General features: G+C 49.0%; 1 protein-coding gene across 1 annotated transcript in view; it reads left to right on the plus strand.

Annotated features, from left to right (window-relative positions):
• The first annotated feature begins 152 nt into the window (after positions 1–152).
• TFAP2E (transcription factor AP-2 epsilon) overlaps positions 153–18,427 on the plus strand; it is a 39,329-nt gene continuing 21,054 nt past the window's right edge. The window contains exons 1-3 of the mRNA XM_043997368.1: positions 153–179; positions 1,036–1,518; positions 3,085–3,136. Of these exons, the coding sequence (XP_043853303.1) occupies positions 153–179; positions 1,036–1,518; positions 3,085–3,136 (562 nt within the window). The remainder of the gene's footprint in view (positions 180–1,035; positions 1,519–3,084; positions 3,137–18,427) is intronic.

Consider the following 18,427-nt stretch of genomic DNA (forward strand, 5'->3'; position numbering starts at 1 on the left):
CGGCGCCCACCCCTGGCGGGCCGCGAAGACTCCTGAGATACGGGACTCGGCACTGAAGAGTCCTCAGTCCAGCTGTCGAACCGTCTGTCTGTCAGTCCCTTCCGCGAGGCCCGGCCGTCCCTCGGGCCGCCGCCTCCAGCCCGCCCGCACCCATGCTGGTTCATACTTACTCTGCGATGGTGAGTCCTGCAGGGGGTTGTGGGGAGGGGGCAGTGAAGACTTCAGGACTTGCGAACTGGACCTGGGGGTCTGCGGCGAGAGTAGCCCAGGGCCACAGCTCAGCACAGGACAGTCCTGACGCTCGGATCCAATTCTTACTCCCAGCCCGCTCCCCCGACAAAAACGAAATCTCGGCGCGGGGAAGCGCGGGGTTTCCACAGCCCCCAAAGGTGGGGTGCAAGCTGATTACCCTCTCTGACTGCAGGCTAGGAGAGACTGAGGAACCCGCCGGAGGTTCGGGGTTGGGTCTTTGAGACAAACGCTTGGAGATCGGCCCCTGGGTTTGGAGAAAGACTAACGCTGGGGCCCCGGGGGCGAAAAAAGTAAGGGGAGGAGAAAAATGAGGCGTGAGGAATTAGGAGTTAGGGGTTGGGGCATCCCACCCCCATTATTACACCCCTCCACCCACCCTTCACCACCCTGGAACCTTGGGGGCACAGTACTGGATAGGGCCCCTAGGGCAGCGACGGGGAAAGGAGTTTGTATATATTTGGGGAAAGGGGAGGGCAGGACTTGATTCTTGTTGTTTCGATTTGTTTAATCCTTTTTGTCTTTGATGTTTAACTAAATTGATTCTCGATTATTCGATTTGGATAAATTCTAGCCCTTCGCTCCGGTTAATTTCCTACTTTCCCTCCGGGGTTCTTTTCTGACTGCCTGTTTCTGTGTCGCACTGTGGCTAATCCCAGGCTTAGATTGGGCCCGGGACTGGGAGTGTAGGTGAACTTGGGTTGGGGCCCCGACCGGCTTGAAACTGCTTTCCTCTGTCCGTCCCCTCGGTCTGCCCAACTCCGTTTTTCTCTCCCCGTTACGCAGGACCGTCCGGATGGGCTGAACGGCACAGCTGGCGGAGGGCGCCTGTCGCAGCTCTCCTCCCTCAGCCAGGCGGCCTTCTCGGCGGCGGCGGCGGCGGCGCCTCCTCTGTGCCACACGCCTGCCTCGGACTTTCAGCCGCCCTATTTTCCGCCACCCTACCCGCAGCCGCCGCTGCCCTACGGTCAAACGCAGGAGACGGCTTTCCCCCACCTAGGCGAACCCTACAGCGGTCTTGGGACGCTCCACCAGCACCCGCACCCGCACCAGCACCAGCAGCCCGCGTGGCCTTCCCCCCGCAGCGGCCGCCAGGACGATCAAGGCCTCCTGGCTCAGACTCACCGAGCCCTGGGCCTGGACCCTCGCCGGGATTACCCGGGCGTTCCCCGCCTCCTGCACAGCCTACCGGACGGAGCGCACAGCCTGGCTGACGGGCCGCTTGGCCTACACGGGCTGGCGGCACATCACGGCTTGGAGGATCTCCAGGTGAGGGCCCAGAGGGACCGAATGGGTCGGGAGGTAACCCGGGACACCCCCTCCGGAACCCACGGCCGGGAAAGGGCCGCCTAGGATGAAGACTGGGTGGTGCCAAGAGAAAGGCCCAGCGAGAACATGACTAGACAGGGAAAGGCCCAGCAAGCACTAGGACGGAGGAGAAGAACAGAGAAGGCACCTAGGAAAGACCCTCCGGGAATAGGGAGAGAGCGGGAGTCACCCCCAAGAGACCCAGTACTGGGGGGAAAGTCCTGGCTAGGACAGGCCCGGGAGAGATGCTAGGCAGGTTCTGGGAGACCTGGAGGGGGCTCACTGGGGAACGATGACGGATAGAGAACAGAACTAGGGAAAAGCCCCCGCGACGCTGAGCGGGAGAAATGCTTGTCGGAGACCTGGACGTAAAGTTATAGTGTGGATACGAGAGCAGGACCCAGAGAAGTCCGGGCGGAGAAGGACAGGGACTGGGAGCAGGAGAAGAACCCTCGGGCTCCAACCTAGGCCTCTCCCGATGCCCAGAACAGGATTAAGTTTCTCGCAGAGAACTTTTTGTGGATCCCGGGTTAGAGGGCCTCCAGTCCTCTCCCTCTCGAACCTCGGCTCCCAGACCGCTCTGGGTTAATGATCTTCCCGTAGCTGCCCAGCCGGAACGGGTAGCAGCAGGAAAATTCTAAGCCCGGGGGGAATATCGCGTGCGGACTACGCAGCTGGGGGCCAGTGCCCGGGACCCACCCTGAGCCCGATCGCTCAGCTCCGCAGTGACCAGCCCGCACTTTGTCAGTACCTGAAAACCCCTGTTCCCCGTGGGCAAATTATTCTCTGGGCTCAGAATCTCGGTCGCCAACATTTATAGTTTTCAATATTTCCCTTTTTATTTGCCTTCTCAACCCTTCAGGCCAGGTTTACCAAAGTTGACCGACCCTTCCTCGACTCTATCCCTTCCAGTATCCCCAGTCTGGCGCCCAACCTGACCCTCATCAGCTTAGAAATCCAGGCCTCCTCCCTGCCTCTCCAGCTAAGCAGCCCCGATCACCCTCCCAGCTCCCCGGCCAGCTGCAGCCCTGGACCGCGGGCTGTCCAATCAGCCCTCTCTCTACTCTCTCATTTCGCTCCCCTCACCTCCTCCCTGCCGGGCCCCGGCTCCTCTTTCTCTACCACTCGGCTCCAGCTCCTTTCAGCTTGGTCCCTCCGCTTGATCTAATTTTCAAACCCCGTTCTCCAACTTGTTTCTTAGTCCCTGACCCACACCTTTTCCCCTTCTCCACAGTCTCAGCAGCTGCCGCCCTTCCCGGTTTCCTTTGAGAGACACTCTTTGGGTCTGGTTAATCCCCTGCCCTTTACCCCACCGACTCTCGGCCTCATTGGCCTGGGGGATGTGTCTCCCTAGCGTCTGTTTCCCCTATAATATGCTTCCCCCGCCAGCCTGGGCCCTCTCTCTTGACCCTGCCCATTTTCTTCCACCGAAGCCCCTATCGGGGTTGATGGTGGGTTTTGGAGGGGCTGGGAGATGACCAGCAAGGCCTGGCCCCTTCCCCACCTGGTTCTTTCCTCTCGCACCAGGCCGTGGACGACACTGGGATGAGCCTCCTCGATCAGTCCGTGATCAAGAAAGGTAGGGAATCAGCCCAAGGACGGGTTAGATTGGGAAGGCCGGTGCTTCGGGCACTTAGCTTATAGGCAGGAAGCCCTAATGCCAGCTGGGACTTGGGAGCAGTCTTCGGGAGAAATAACCAGGGCTATGCTAAGCCCCCAGAGTTTTCCGGGTCCTCCCTCAGAGCTGAAGTCATAGATGGAAGCCCCTGTTCGTAGCACCCGGGTTTCCTGCTGGCCTCACCCTCCCCAAACGAAGGAAAGGGCTTACTTCCAGGCCCTTATCCTCTTATATCCTCCCTCCCCTTTCCTGTTCCTGTACCAAGACACTTAACAGCGTCCCCCCAATGGATCACCATGACTTTAGAGGAAAGACACTATAAGGAGGGCTGTGGTCTTCAGGCTTGGGCTAAGGAGTACTGTAAGGAGGGGTCTACCAGAAGGAACTCTGTAAGAAATATTACAGCCAGGTTCTCTGTATAGTTAAGAGGATAGCATGTACTGGGTGCTGGAAGTAGGGTGCTGGCCTGAGTCTGACTTGAAACTGAGGGCTGGGCCCCAGGGGGGCTGCTCAACTCTCCCCAGGGTTGCTGGGTGGGGCTGCATCGATTTTCTGTCTCTGGAATTAATTTGCAGAACTAGTTAAGTCACTTCCCAGTTTCCTCAGGGGATGGGGGTGGGATTCCCAACAGATTTCAGAAATTTCTGAATTATGAAGGAAGGTCACAGGGGCATCTCCCCAAAAGGCAGAGGTCATTTTTCTCTCCAGTCAATTCTGGCTAAATTTGAGGGTCGGTGTATGTGGCGGTGGTGGTGGTGGGGAAGTGTTGTTCTCCTGTTGGGGATTGCAGAATCACCTCCTTTATGTTTCTGTCCCGGTGAATCTATAGTAGGGCTATGACAACAGCTGCAGATCAAGGAGGTAAGGGGGGGGGGGGGCAAGCCAGATCAAGGAGGGAGGGAGCATAGAAGAGAGAGAAGGAGGGTTGGACTGATGGAAGAGAATGGCTTGGGGAGAAGAGAAAAGCAGGAAAGTGTGGTTGTGGTTAGTGGAGGCCTAGGAGAAGAAGAGAGGAAAGGGGAATGAGAGAGGGTAGAGGAGGGGTGTAAAGAGGAGTAGGGAGAAGGGAGAGGAGGAAAGTAGCAGGATATTGGGGAGAAGAGTTCACTTTAAAAGCAGGAAATACTAAGCGGGAAAGAAGCTAAGATTTAGGGAGAAGAGTTTTTTGCCTAAAGTAGAATGAATAGGAAGGGGGGGAGGGGACTGGGGCTTATACTTTGCTTTCTCTGCCTGGGCAGAGGGTATATAGTTTGAGAAGCCATTGCTCCTCCCTTCTTCCTACCCTCCCTCCCTTTCTCCCAGAGGATTGGACTCTATTTGTTTTTCCAATCCAGTGAATTCCCACTTGGATTTGCCCTGGGAAACCCAGTTTCAGCCTAGGGGATAGGAGAAAAGAAAGGGTGGGTTATACCTGAATCTGTTCCAGGTGAGAAATGGGACCAACCCCTTTTTCAGGCTCAGTCTGGAGGTGGGAAATTCTGGGCTAGGATGAAACCAAGTGGAGTCAAGCCCAGAGAGGAGTCAGGCCCTGAGGAGATGAGAGGGGGTTGGGGAGGGAAGTTGGGGAGAGAGGGAGCTTTTGGGTTCATTGACTGACTGGAAAGACAGGAAAGAAACCAGATCCCTGAAAGATTTCCTCAGCAGCAATATGAGTGTCCTAGGGGCATAGGGCCTGGCTGGGGACAGAGGTGATTTAGGAAGATTCCTGTTCTGGTGTTAATAGGAACAATCCTACACAATTGTTTGAAGGGAGAATACTCATCCTCATGACTATGGTTGGCTCCTGGTCAGTCACTTGTCAAGGGCTGGGAATCATCAGTTCAGGGGTTTGGCTTCCTGGGAAAAGTCTCAAATTCCCTTGCTAGCCCTTTGGAGCCCAAGGAATTTGGAGAAAGTAGAGGGGGAATCCAAATCCCCTGGCCAGAGCACCTTCCTGAGCTCCTCAGAACCATCTGGTCTACCTTCCTTAAGAAGAGAAAGGAGCATGGAGCCTGGTGTAGGAATTATTCCCCCCCCCCCCCCCCCCCCACACACACACTCACCATATTCCCATGCAGATGAGTCAGGAAAGCAGAACAAAGCTAAAAGGAGGTCTTGAGAACCAAGGTAGAACTTCCTGTTCTGTCAAAGACCAGGACCCAGGCCCTGGCTCCCCTGAGGATTTGCTGCTTCTTCTTGGCGAGGGGTCTTTGGTGAGTGGGGATCAGTGCTTTGTGAGCTATTTGAAGGGGAAATATCTTTATCAGACTCACTGAGCACCTGAAGACTGGGTCCCTGGCCTGGAATCTCTTCCCTGAGAGTCCCCAGCCTCTGAGAGGGGCTTCAGTGCAATCCTTTGTTCCCAGCCCCCTTTTTCACCCTGGGCCTTCCTTTCCTGGGCAGAAGCTGGTTAAAAGAACTGGCAGAGGAGAAAAGGTAGGGAACAAGGAAAGAAAACCTCTTAATCCTTCCCATAACCTGTGTGATTGGCTGGCACCAATGGCAGAGAAAGCCTGTTTGGGGGATTTGGAATTGGGTTGTAAGTTTCCATATTGGGTGGTCCTCTCTAGAATGTTTCCCTATTAGGTGCTTATCTCCAGGGACTTTACTTGGCCTGTCTTCTGGCAAAGACAGGAATATACTAATGTCAGTGAGTGACTGACCAGTGATTGGGGCCATATATGCCAATTTCAGGGTGTGACCCTGTCTGTCAGACTGCCTTAGGATCTGCTTGTGTGTGGAAGGACCCTGACTGAGACGGCTCTTCATCTGTCGTTTTGTGGCTCTGAGGTCACATTAACTTTAAAGTCCTTGAGCCTCTCTATAGGACTGTATGGTGTCTCTGCATTTTGAAGGTTGAAATAAGCTTCCCCCCTCCTCTTCAGCAAATAGCACCTACGGAGACACAGACACCCAAATCCACTAACACATACACTTTACTACGTTCACACACACCATACACACCTGCCCACTTTCAGCTCCAGCCTCGGGGCTCAGACTCCTGCGGTTTCCCAGACCTCCTCGGAGGGTACATAGGAAGGGGGCGTCTCTGAAAGTATCGGTGAGGGGCCAGGGGAGTGCAGGAGCTAGGGCGGGTGGCAGGCTGGGAGCAGACGGCTGGCCGGGGCACGTCTGGGGATTGGGGGGTGGGCTGGAGCGGGAAGAGAAGTGTGGGTGCAGTAAGGCAATGACCCAGACCTTGGGCCTTTACTTTATTCATTGATCAATCAAGAAACATTTACTAAGCGCCTACTAAGTGTCAGTCTATAACTCGAGGCTGGAGCGCTGAAATGATGGCGGGCAGAAACTTCAAACGCTCCTTTCCTGCGCCCTAAATTGCTCCAAGAATGAATGAAACTGGGGTAGCTAGGTGGTGCAGTGGATAGAGCACCGGTCCTGGATTCAGGAGGACCTGAGTTCAAATCCTACCTCAGACACTTAACACTTACTAGCTGTGTGACCCTGGGCAAGTCACTTAACCCCAATTGCCTCACCAAAAATAAATAAATAAAATTAATGAAACCCTTCCTGGGGGCCAGGAGAGCGTGCTTCTCTTCTCCGTCTCCCTCAGCCCCGACCCCCTTCGGCCTCAGGCTCCAGCTCTCTTCTCTTCCTGGGGCTCCCGCTCCGGCTTCTGTGGGTTCTCTGGACCCTTATTCCGAGTCCTCGCTTGAGACCAGTTCTTGGTGCCTCTCCTGCTTCCTTCTCTGATGCCCTCACCCGACTCCCTCTCCCCGAATTTTTCCGACTCCCTTTCCTGCTCTCTCTTTCGAGCCAGGCTCCTGCTCCCTATTCTTATCCCCGTTCCCAGGTCTTTCTTAGGCTCCCAATATTTCTGCTCCCTCAGGCTCCCTGATCCTCGTTCCTGCACCCAGCTTTTCTCCGACTCCCATTCCTGCCTTCTCTCCTGTATAAGGTTCTCGGTCCAGGCTTCTGGCGCTACTTCCTGCTCCCTCTCCCTCACTAGACTCCAGCTCCTGACTCCCATTCCTGCCCCCCCTCCCCTCTGGGTTTCGCACCCGGCTTTTCTCTGACTCTCATTCCTGCCCCCTCTCTTGGATGCTGTCTCCTCTCCAGGTTTAGGATTCTTCCTTGCTTCCTCAACTAGGGTCCAGCTCCTGACCCTTGCCTTCTTTCTCATGCCTTCCCTCGGTTTCCTGCACCCGGTTCCAGCTCTTGGCTTTTCGGTGGGTTCCCCTCCAGCCTCCTCTTGCTCCTGCTGTCCTCCGCTCTGGCTCTGAACTCAGCTCTCTGCCCCTTCTCCAGGTTCCGGTCTCGGGCTCCGGCTGACTCCACTGCCTTCCATTCCTGGCTCTCCTGCTCCATTCTGTGCCACCAACCCACCCCCGCCCCCAAGCTCGGCTGGTCCAGAGCATAGGCTCCCCCTACACCCTCCGGGGCCTGGCAAAAGATCACTCAGAGCTTTCCCTCATCCCAGCCCCTCCCCAGGGCCGCCACCGCCTCCTCTCACCTGGAAAGAAACGTGCATGTAGCTAGTTTTGGGTGGGGGAGGTGGAGCCAGCTATTTCCTCACCCCCAAGTCAAAGTTAGTGGGCTCTTCTCTCGCGGTCCCGCCCAACCTGTCCCGCCGCTGCCCAGCGCTCAGCCCCAAAGGCTTCCCTTCGCTCTCTGGCTTCGAGGTCTTCATGCCTCCACTAATTGAACAACTACATTCAGCTTCAACCCGGGTGGGCTCGCGAGCCTCAACCTCCTTTGAGTCTCGCCCTGGCTCCTCTCTCCACGGGCTTCTTGGGAGCTCTGTTTTTTGGCGCCGAGTAGCCGGGGCGGGGGGGGGGGGGGGGGGGGGCCAGCGCGGGAAGTGGGACAGAGCAGGAAGGGAGAGGGTGGAAACAGCCCGTTTCAGAAAGAGCCATTCAATCCCTTTCACACACACACACACACACACACACACACCCTCGACACCCCTCCACAAAAACATTGCCTTGTATTTCTATACGTGCTTTAAAATTTACAAAGCGTTGTATTATTGTTACCATTTCACAGGTGAGGAAGCGGAAACTTAGAGAGGATAAGTGATTTGCTCACAATTGCTCATGAGCCAAACTCAGAATATTAGAGCTGGAAGCGCGTTAGCATTAGCGGAGCCCAAACCCACTGTTTTACAGATGAGGAAACTGGGGTCCAGATTACTTCAAAGAAATAGAGGAAGTAAGTGACAGAGCTCGCACTCCTAGGTATTCATTCGGACGTCAAATCCACAGGTTTCCACTATGCCACAATCTGTTGCAGGCTGAATTTGAACTCAGGTCGCCTGATTCTCAGTCTGGTCCTTAGTTACTGAAGACCTCACGCTACCTCCCCGAAAAGTATCCAAGCTATAGGGTGAGGGGCGTATGCGGCGGGGTGGGGGGGTCTTTCCCGGAAGGGTGGTCTCACAGTGACCTCAGCCCAGCTCCACCTCCACTCCCTAGCCACCAACTGGTATGTAGCCCGAATCTTGTGGCACTGTGTCGACCCTGTCACCTTGAGTGTCCCCAAGGTAGCTTTTCGACTGAGCGGGCCAGCGGGGGGGGGTGGGGTGGACGGGGAAGAGAGAGGGAGTGGGGGGGGCTGGGAGTAGGGAAGGGGAGTGACTTAAACTGGGGTCGGTGCAGGCAGAAAGCCCTGAGGGTTGGGGTGGAGGCGGGGTGGGAGGAAGCCGTTCTGGCTGAGAAACTGGAGAATTTCTGAAACTTGCCTCTCGGGGTCGGGGTTGTTGAGGGGGCTTGAGCCCCTTCTCGTACAGGTGGAACAAGCTACGGGTCTTTTTAAGGGCTCTGCCCCCTCCCCAGATTTCCCTACCGAAAAGAGAGCAGGAGATGGGGGAAAGGTTGGGCATTGCTGGGTTGGTGGGTGAATGTGGATGTATGTTATGTTGGACTAAACAGTCTACAGTCCCTTCCAGCTCCAAAACTGAGTTTAAGTGTATATATGTTAATGTGTTAGACTGTGAATACGTGCCTGTATGTGTATTGAGATGTGTGTATGTGTGTGAGCGAACATATAGTGTTAAGGAGTGAGTAACCCCTGAATGTCCGCTTCTCCGTGAGCTCCTTGCCCCGACCTTTGTCTATGGAACTGAGCTGAGATTAACCCGTTCCCCAGATTTGTCGTTGTGTCGCAGCCCTCAGCAGTGACTACCCGGGAGGAAATTTCGGGATGGGGGGGTGGGGGTGGGGCGCCTGGCTTTGGGTTTGGGAAGTACTGGAAAAGTCAGTGGGAGCCTAGCGTGTGGGGAATTTGAAATGACAGGCTAAGGCGTTTGTAATCTCTATCCTGAATAAGGGGGAAGATTTTTGGCAGAGGACTGACTTAGTGCCTCAGGAAGATTATTTTGATTTGAAGGGAGACACAGAGATGTAGTGGAGAGAGTGCTCTTCTAGGAGTCAAGAAGATCTGGGTTTGAATCTTGTCTCAGACACTGGGCAAGTCACTTTACCAACTCTTAGTTTTCTTATCTGAAAATGTGAACAATACCTGTTTCATATTGTGAGGCTTAAAGGAGATACTGAATGTAAAGCATTTTTAAGCATTTTAAGCAAGTTCCAGTTATTATTAAGAAAGGAGAAACTGGAATCAAGGAAATTAGTAGACTATTTTAGTAGTCTAAGAGAGTTGATGAGGTCCTAAATTAGGATATTAGATCATATGTAAGAGATGTGCAGACAGAATAATAAGAGGTGGCAAATAATTTAATATCATGGGGTAAGGAAGAGGAAAAAGTCAAGGTTAATTCTGGGATCATGAACCTGGGTCACTGAAGGATGCTGGTAGACTTAACAGTAATAGGAAATTGGGAAGAATTTGGGGGGATGATGATGAATTGTGTTTCAGATAAGACTTGGAAATTCCTATAGCATCTCTAGGAGATGTCCAGGAGGCAGTTGATATCAATAATTAGAGTTCAAAAGAGAGCTAGAGGCTGGATATATAGATTCTGGACTCATCCGTGACACACATAGAGGCCGATTCAACACAGACATAAACTAGTTAAAAAAGATAATCTGAGGGAAAGGCACTATTAGCTGGGGGTATCAGGAAAGAGTTCATGTTAGATGCTCCACACAGCTGTCAAAACAATCTTCTTGAGGTACCCTGTCATTCTCCTGCTCTAAAGCTGAGCCTTGAAGCCAAGCAGGGATTGTAAAGAGTGAGAGGTGAGGAGGAAGAACATTTTTGGACATGGGAGACAGTCTGTGCAAATGCCTGAAGACTGGAGATGGAGTGTCCTGAGTGAGGAATAGAAAGGCCAGTTTGACTTAGACCATAAAATTCATGAAGCGGAGAAGTGTAATAAGCCTGGAAAGGTAAGAAGATGTCAGGTGAGGAGGGACAGATAGGTGGCACAGTGGATAAAGCGCCGGCCCTGGATTCAGGAGGACCTGAGTTCAAATTTGACCTCAGACACTTGACACTTACTAGCTGTGTGACCCTGGGCAAGTCACTTAACCCTCATTGCCCCAAAATGAAATTTTAAAAAATAAGTAATCATTCTTTCATTGTTGTCCTTCATTCTGGAAGAGGACCAGAATGACATTATTGTGTCATAGTCAAGGTACAGTGTGTCCAACTATGGCTGGTCAGACCAATAGGAGCTCAGAAGGCTCTACCACAGGTTGGGCACAAATAAATAGTCCATGTGAACATTTAGAACAGAGATGTCTAACTTTGCACACCTGCATTTCTTTTGATATACAACAATTCTGATGTGCACATAGAGTATACAGCACCTTCTTTGATGCAGGCATGTCAGGCTGGATGGTGCTCCATCCAGTGTCTCACATGTGAATTCCAAATGTTCTTCAGAGAGATTTTGAATGTCCTTGTATTACTTCATCTCATCTTTGTGTGAGTGCTTGCCTTGTGAGAGTTTTCTGTGAAATAGTCTTTTAGGCAAACGTACATTTGGCTTTTGGACATTGTGGTCAGCCTATTGGAGTTTCAATCTCTGGGGTGAAATTGCTTGGCAGTTCATCTTGAGAAAGGACTTTAGAGTCTGGTACCTTATCTTACCAGATAACTTTCAGAATCTTCCTAAGAATTCAAATGGAAGTGGTTCGATTTTCTATCTTTTTTGTAGGTTATAGGATGATAGGGAATCACTAGAGTTTATTGAGGAGGGGAGTGATGTGATCAGTCAGTAATAAAATCAGTAAACATTTATTAAGTGCCAGTTATGTGCAAACACTGGGTGGAGTGCTGAGGATACAAAGAAAGGCAAGACAGTCCCTGCCCTCAAGGAGTTTACAATCTAATGGGACAAGCACCCAAAATAAAGCTGCAAAGTAGGGTGGGGCATGATGAAGTAAAAAATCCAAAATTAGCATAGCTAGGTGGGAAAATAGAAGATATCTGTCCTTCATGGAATCACCCTTCAATCAGAGGGGTGGAGGGTATTGATGAGGTGTGAATACCAAGGGTGATTGGATCTAAAGGATGATGAAATTTCCCAGTGATGAGATTCCTGAGAGAAGGTGGTGGAGAAGTCTAGAAAGTTCAAAGTGAGTGCAGCCAGGTGGAAAATGAGGAAATGATCAGATGTGTGCTTCTCATTCTAAGAGAATGAAGAGAAGAGGGCCAGGGACAGAGTATCCCATGGGAAAGGATGAGGGAATGGATAAAGATCCAATAAAGAAGACCAGAAAGAGGGGTAGCTAGGTGGCACAGTGGATAAAGCACTGGCCCTAGATTCAGGAGGACCTGAGCTCAAATCTGACCTCAGACACTTGATACTTACTAGCTGTGTGACCCTGGGCAAAGTCACTTAACCCTCATTGCCTGGCCACAAAAAAAAAACACACACACACACACACACAAAAACACCTTTGGGCAGCTAGGTAGAGCAGTGGATAAAGCACCAGCTCCAGATTTAGGAGGATCTGAGTTCAAATGTGTCCTCAGACACTTGACACTAGCTGTGTGACACTGGGCAAGTCACTTAACCCCCATTGCCCGGAAAAAAACAAAAAAGACCAGAAAGGAACAACCAGTCCACTAGGGAGAGATGCAGAAGAGAATAGTGTCAGAAGGAGAGAATATCCAGGAGGAAGGTGTGGTGCATAGTATCAAATGCTTCTGAGGGAGAGAAAAATACGGACGGAGAAAAAGTTGTGGGATTTAGCAGTTAAGAAATTGTCAAGGAAGTGGAGGCAGAGAGTGTAGCTGATTCTTTCTAGGAGTTTAGTAGTGAAATTGAGGAATTAGCTTGAGAGATGATAGCTTGAAAGGATGGTAGGATGAGTGAAGGGTTTTTAAGGATGGGGGAGAGGGAGACCTGGCCCAATAGATAGAGATAGAATGAAGATGAGAGGAGGTGTTAATGGGGTAAGCTCATGGAAGAGATTAGAGAGGATGCCATTAAGGACATTGGCTGGAGAGAAGAAGGTTGGCCTCAGTAAGGAGATGGGCCACTTCTTCCTGTTCAAGGTAAAGAAGGTAAATATAGCTGTGAATAGTGTGCTAGACCTGCACTCAGGAAGATCTGAGTTCAAATTCAGCCTCAGACACTTACTAATTGTATGACTCTAAGCAAGTCATCTAATCTTTGTTTACCTCAATTTTTCTTCATTCAAAAATGGGGATGAAAATAGCACCCACTTCTAGGATTGTTGTGAGGCTTAAATGAGATGTTTGCAAAGCACCAAATACAGTGCCTGGTATACAGTAGGTGATATATAAATGCTAACCATTATTAGCTATTGAGAATAAGTCAAGATGTAGGGGCATGTTGAGGCATATATTTAGGAAGAAAGAGGTCATAACCAATGCCCTTTATTTTCTCAGTGAAATAGGAGGATATCAGTTGAGAGACAGGATTAGTAAGTAGTCATTGGGGGCTTGAGAAGAGAAGTAGAAGTTTGGAATACTTTACTGAAGGCAGTAGGATAGAGAATATTTTTTTTGGTAGCAATGAAAGATCCAGTTGAGATTAGATAACAAGAATTTGTAATGGATAAAGTTAATATAATGGTATTACTTCTTCAGCATTGGGTTGTAGCTCTGTTGTTCAAGTGGTGTGTTGTAGTAGTAGGAGAGGAGGAGGAAGAGCTGTAGTAGCAGCAGCAGCAGCAGCAGCAGCAGTAGCAGCAGCAGTAGCAGCAGTAGGTTCAGAGCTGAGAACTGGAAGGGAGGACAAGGGGGCATAGGAATCAAAGATGGAGGGCAGTGTATAATTTAACTCATCACAACTGTATAGAAAGAAAGTACAAACAAGCAACCAGGGCAGGGGTGCTGGACAGGGAGAATAGAGAACAGAGAGAAGAATGGAGGTTCTTAAGATTGTAGTAAGGATAAGGAATGGGGTATTGGTGTAGCAGAAGGAGATATGGGAGGACAGGAGACTTTAATCAGAGTGCAATTTCTGAGTTCATAATCAATGAGGTAGCCCAGTTACCGATGATGTTCACTGCCCCTGCAGATGGCTGAAATAAAGTGGAGCTATAGGTCTTGGGAGATGATAAGAATGTTAATGAACTGGGAGACCCCTGGTGCTTGAGTAGATATAGGCATTTGGAGTATTCTAGTATAAGAACAAAGGTTAGTTTTGGAGAGAAAAACTTGTGAGAAAGGACTGAGGGTGAAGCATTGCCTCCTGCCTTTCCATAAAAAGGTGGTGGTAAAAGAGGCATACATGTTTTTTTTTTAAGTTCGTGTTTTTATTTTATATTTTTCCAGTTACATGTAAGGGTAGTTTTCAACATTCTTTTTCTTTTTCCTTTTTTTTTTTTGGTGGGACAATGAGGGTTAAGTGACTTGCCCAGGGTCACACAGCTAATAAGTGTCAAGTGACTGAGGCTGAATTTGAACTCAGGTCCTGCTGAATCTAGGGCCAGTGCTTTATCCACAGCACCACCTAGCTGCCCCCTCACATTCATTTTCATAAGATTTAGAGTTCCAAATTTTTCTCCCTCCCTCCCTTTCCTCCCCCCTCCACAAGCCAGCAACCAGGTTATATATGTACAATCCACAAGTGCTCTTTTTATCAGTTCTTTCTATGGGGGTGGATAGTAAGCTTCATCATTAGTCCCTTGGGGTTGTCTTGGATCATTGCATTGCTGAGAGTAAGGAGGCATACATCTTCAAACATGACCAATGATTTGAGTTAACTCTACTTTTTTGTTGAAATGGAGAGTAGAATCATTGGGAAGGGATAATGGTTTAAAAGCAAATATTAATAAAACTTTTTTTGGGGGGGGGTAGGGCAATGAGGGTTAAGTGACTTGCCCAAGGTCACACAGCTAGTAAGTGTCAAGTGTCTGAGGCCGGATTTGAACTCAGGTACTCCTGATTCCAGGGCCGGTGCTCTATCCACTGCACCACCTAGCTGCCCCAATAAAACATTTTTTTAAAGAAGACATGGAAACCAATCTTTAAAAAGGAGACAGAATGACTTGGTGGCTTGATTACAGTAACAAAGATCTGGACAGGATGAAATGGATGGAGTGACAGTGGAAGAGAGACTGCTCAGTTGTAGTGGCAGAGGGAGCAAGGTATAAACAAGTTCATCCTCCCATTCCCAGTGTGTCGTGGAACATGATCAATTGAGTAACTAACATTGGAGAGGTTGCCCAGAGATACAATAAATTCTATAGAGAGCAAAACATCCATGAAATAGATCTAAGAGGGCAGAAAATTTATTAACAATTGATCAAGGGTTTGATAGCACACAATGGAAAAGGGAGACGGGGAGGAAAGGAACTGAAGACTGATGAGATTGAGTTGTATGGAGGACAAAAATATAGAAAAAGATTAAAAAGGGAGGGAGCTGTGTCTCCCCATGGTGGGGTGGAGGTGGAGATTGACTTTAAATCACAGGGATTACAGGAGCAGGAAGTGAAAATTTGCTAGCCAAGATACCAGTTATTTAGAGCTACTATCTTCTAGGGTTCTGTGGTTACTAATACAAGTGTTATTATGCCAGTTTTACAGATGAAGAAGTTGAGGTTTTGAGAAGTTATGTCTTGTCCATGACCATACAGTTGATAAATAGGGGAGGCAGGATTTGAATCCAAGTCTCCTAACTTCAAGTATGGCATTCCATCCATTAAATTGAGGTGCCTCTCAAGGAGAGAGGACTAGTTGGGGGGATCAACAGTGACCTAGGCAACTTAGTGTCTCAGGGACCTTGGTAATTAGAGGGTGACAACAACCCAAAGGAAACCCTTTGCCTGGTGAGGGAGAAGAACTGGCTGTCCGAGGCAGTGTGGTGCCTTGGGAATCAGGAGGTCTTCTGAACCCCAGCCTTGCCAGTAATTCCATGTGGGAGCTTGGGTTGGACTCTTCCTCTTTCTGAGTGCTCCAGTTTTTCTAGTTGGGAGATGTGGATCATCACAAGTACTTTTCACTGTATTGGGGAAGAACAGAATCTGATGCTCAGGATTGATGAGACAATAAAAACAGACAACAAAGGGAAGCTAAAGTTTTCAAGTTATTTTTCTGTTTTCTGTGCTATGGAGAGCAACAAACACTAGCATTTACATAGGACTTTTTTTTTTTTGGTGGGGCAATGGGGGTTAAGTGACTTGCCCAGGGTCACACAGCTAGTAAGTGTCAAGTGTCTGAGGCTGGATTTGAACTCAGGTTCTCCTGAATCCAGGGCTGGTGCTTTACCCACTGTGCCACCTAGCTGCCCAACATAGGGCTTTAAAGTTTGTAAGTGACTTGTGTTAGGGTCACACAGCTAGTAGTATATGAGGCAAGATTTGAACTCAGGTCTTCTTGATTTCAAATCCAGCACTCTATCCTTGCACCACCCAGCTTCCTTAGTTTAAAAGGCCAAGGTCTTCCACTGTATATGGGGCCATCTTGGCTCCTGAGGAGAGAGTGAGGCTGGTGACTGCACAGCCCTGCCTCACTTAAATCCAATTCACTCACCTCCCCTGATGTTGTGGTCCTCTTTGAAAATGAAGGACCCACAACAATAACAACCTAGCTTCCTAATTTTTACAGTAGAATGGGCATAACAAAAGCAGTCAGCATAGAAATGGAGATCTAGTAATAGAGCACCTAGCTGTTTTTGTTTTCAAAGGCAGTTAGAAGGTCTAATCAATAGAGCATGGGACCTAGAATCAGGAATATCTGAATTCAAATTCTACCTCATTTACTAGTGACACAGGGCAAGTCACTTGACCTCTGTCTCAGTTTCATTATCTATGAAATGAGGCTAAAAATAGTACCAACCTTCAGTAAGGATCAATTGAGATAAACATGCAAGCCCTTTTCAAACCATGAAGTGGTATATAAATGCTTGAAGTAGGCCAGGCCCTGTTTTTTGTTTTTGTTTTTTTTTCAGGGCAAAGAGGGTTAAGTGACTTGCCCAGGGTCACACAGCTAGTAAGTGTCAAGCGTCTGGGGCCGAATTTGAACTCAGATCCTCCTGAATCCAGGGCCCATGCTTTATCCACTGCACCACTTAGCTACTTCCTTGTTATTATTATTAATTATTATTATTGATCACCAAGCCCAGCCCAACTACATCTCAAGGTTTTCAATTCAATACAATTCAATTTAAGAAGAATTTGTTAGAGTCTAGGCATTGGGAATCCAAAACCAGAAATTGTTCTATTGAAATTGACAGAATTGGCAGATTATGGAGAATGCAAAAGGTGATCCAGGAACAGAACAGGAAAAATGTTTTGTTTATTCCCCCCTGATTTTCCAAGCAAAGGAAGAGATGTAATTATTTATACTATAGGCCAGGGAGCCTCTCTTTGACCTTAGAACTTACTGTGAGAGAGATTAGTTAGTGAACACCTTTAAAAGGAAGTAATGACAATGGAGAGTCAGCATGGCTTCATGAAGGCCAAGTCCTGCCAGACTACCCTCATTTTCTTTCTAGTTAGGATTAGAACCATAGTAACAGTTTACCTAGAGTTCAGCAAAGCGTTTGGCAAAGTCCCTTAGGCTACTTTTGTGGAAAGGATAGAGAGAGGTGGGCTAGGTGGTCAAGTATCTTGTTTCAAAATGTAATGGTTATTGGGGGCAGCTAGGTGGCACAGTGGATAAGATACTGGCCCTGGATTCAGGAGGACCTGAGTTCAAATTCGGCCTCAAACACTTGACACTTACTAGCTGTGTGACCCTGGGCAAGTCACTTAACCCTCATTGCCCTGCCCCCCCCCCCAAAGAAAAAGTTGGGGCGGGGAGAAAATGTAATGGTTATGAGGTGGTGGATTCCTCTTCATTGGAAGTCTTTAGGTAGAAGTTAGATGGCTACTTGTTGAGTGTGTATGTTACAGTGGCGATTCCTTTGGGGTATGAGTTGAATTGGATGGCCACTCAGGTACCTTCCAACTCTAAATTTGGCAAACCTGTGATTGCTGCTTGAATCCCAGATCTACTGTGTGCTGACTGTGTGACTTTGAGCGAAAGGTCACTCTCTGGGTCTATGTTTATTTCCCCACCTGTAAAATGTAGGCATTGGACAACCTCTATGGTAACTTCCACCTCTGAATCCTGTACTTGACCCAACAAATGAGGAAACTGAGGCCCCCAGAGAAGAAATGATTTGCTGGAAGAAAGAACTGAAATTCGAACTCAAGTCCTCTGACTTGAAGTCCAGTAGTCTTTCCTATTATGTCATGGGGGTCTCTCATTCATATATAACTAGTGGAAGGATATTTGAATCTTGATGGAGCAACTCCCTCCTACTATTCTGTCTATTTAGTAGATAAGTCCTAGAGAGTAGACTGAGGCTCAGTAACTTGCTTGTGGTCATAAAGCCAGTGTCAGTGGGAGGATCTGAACCTAGGTTGGGAGGACCTGAGAGGTAATCTAGTCCAGAGGATCTGAACCAGGTGTCTATGGATAGCTTTCTGGAGAATCTGTGAACTTAGATGGGGGGAAATGATGTCTTTATTTTCACTAATCTGTAACTGAAATTTAGCATTTACTTCCATTATGAATTTAAGGAAAAAACCCAACATGATTCTTTCTCAGAAGTGTTTCAATGGACTTCACCAGGCTGGCAAAGGGGTCCATGACACAAAAAGAGTTAAGAACCCCATATCTAGTCCAATCAATCAGTAGGCATTTATTAAGTGTCTCCTATGTGCCAGGTACTGTGCTAGTTCAACCTTCACCCTTCTATAGAATCCCAGACAAGTGGCTGTTGAGATGATGGCTTCAAATCCTGGCTTTGCTACCAACTAGACAATGCAAACTTGAGTGAGTTAATTATGCTCTCTTGGCCTGTTTCCTACTATAAAATGAAAGGAGAGGTGTACTAGATGAATCAAAGTTCCCTTTAAACTCTAAGCCAGGTTCTTTTTAAAA

Source organism: Dromiciops gliroides, chromosome 3 (genome assembly GCF_019393635.1).
Source record: "Dromiciops gliroides isolate mDroGli1 chromosome 3, mDroGli1.pri, whole genome shotgun sequence".
Lineage (NCBI taxonomy): Eukaryota > Metazoa > Chordata > Mammalia > Microbiotheria > Microbiotheriidae > Dromiciops > Dromiciops gliroides.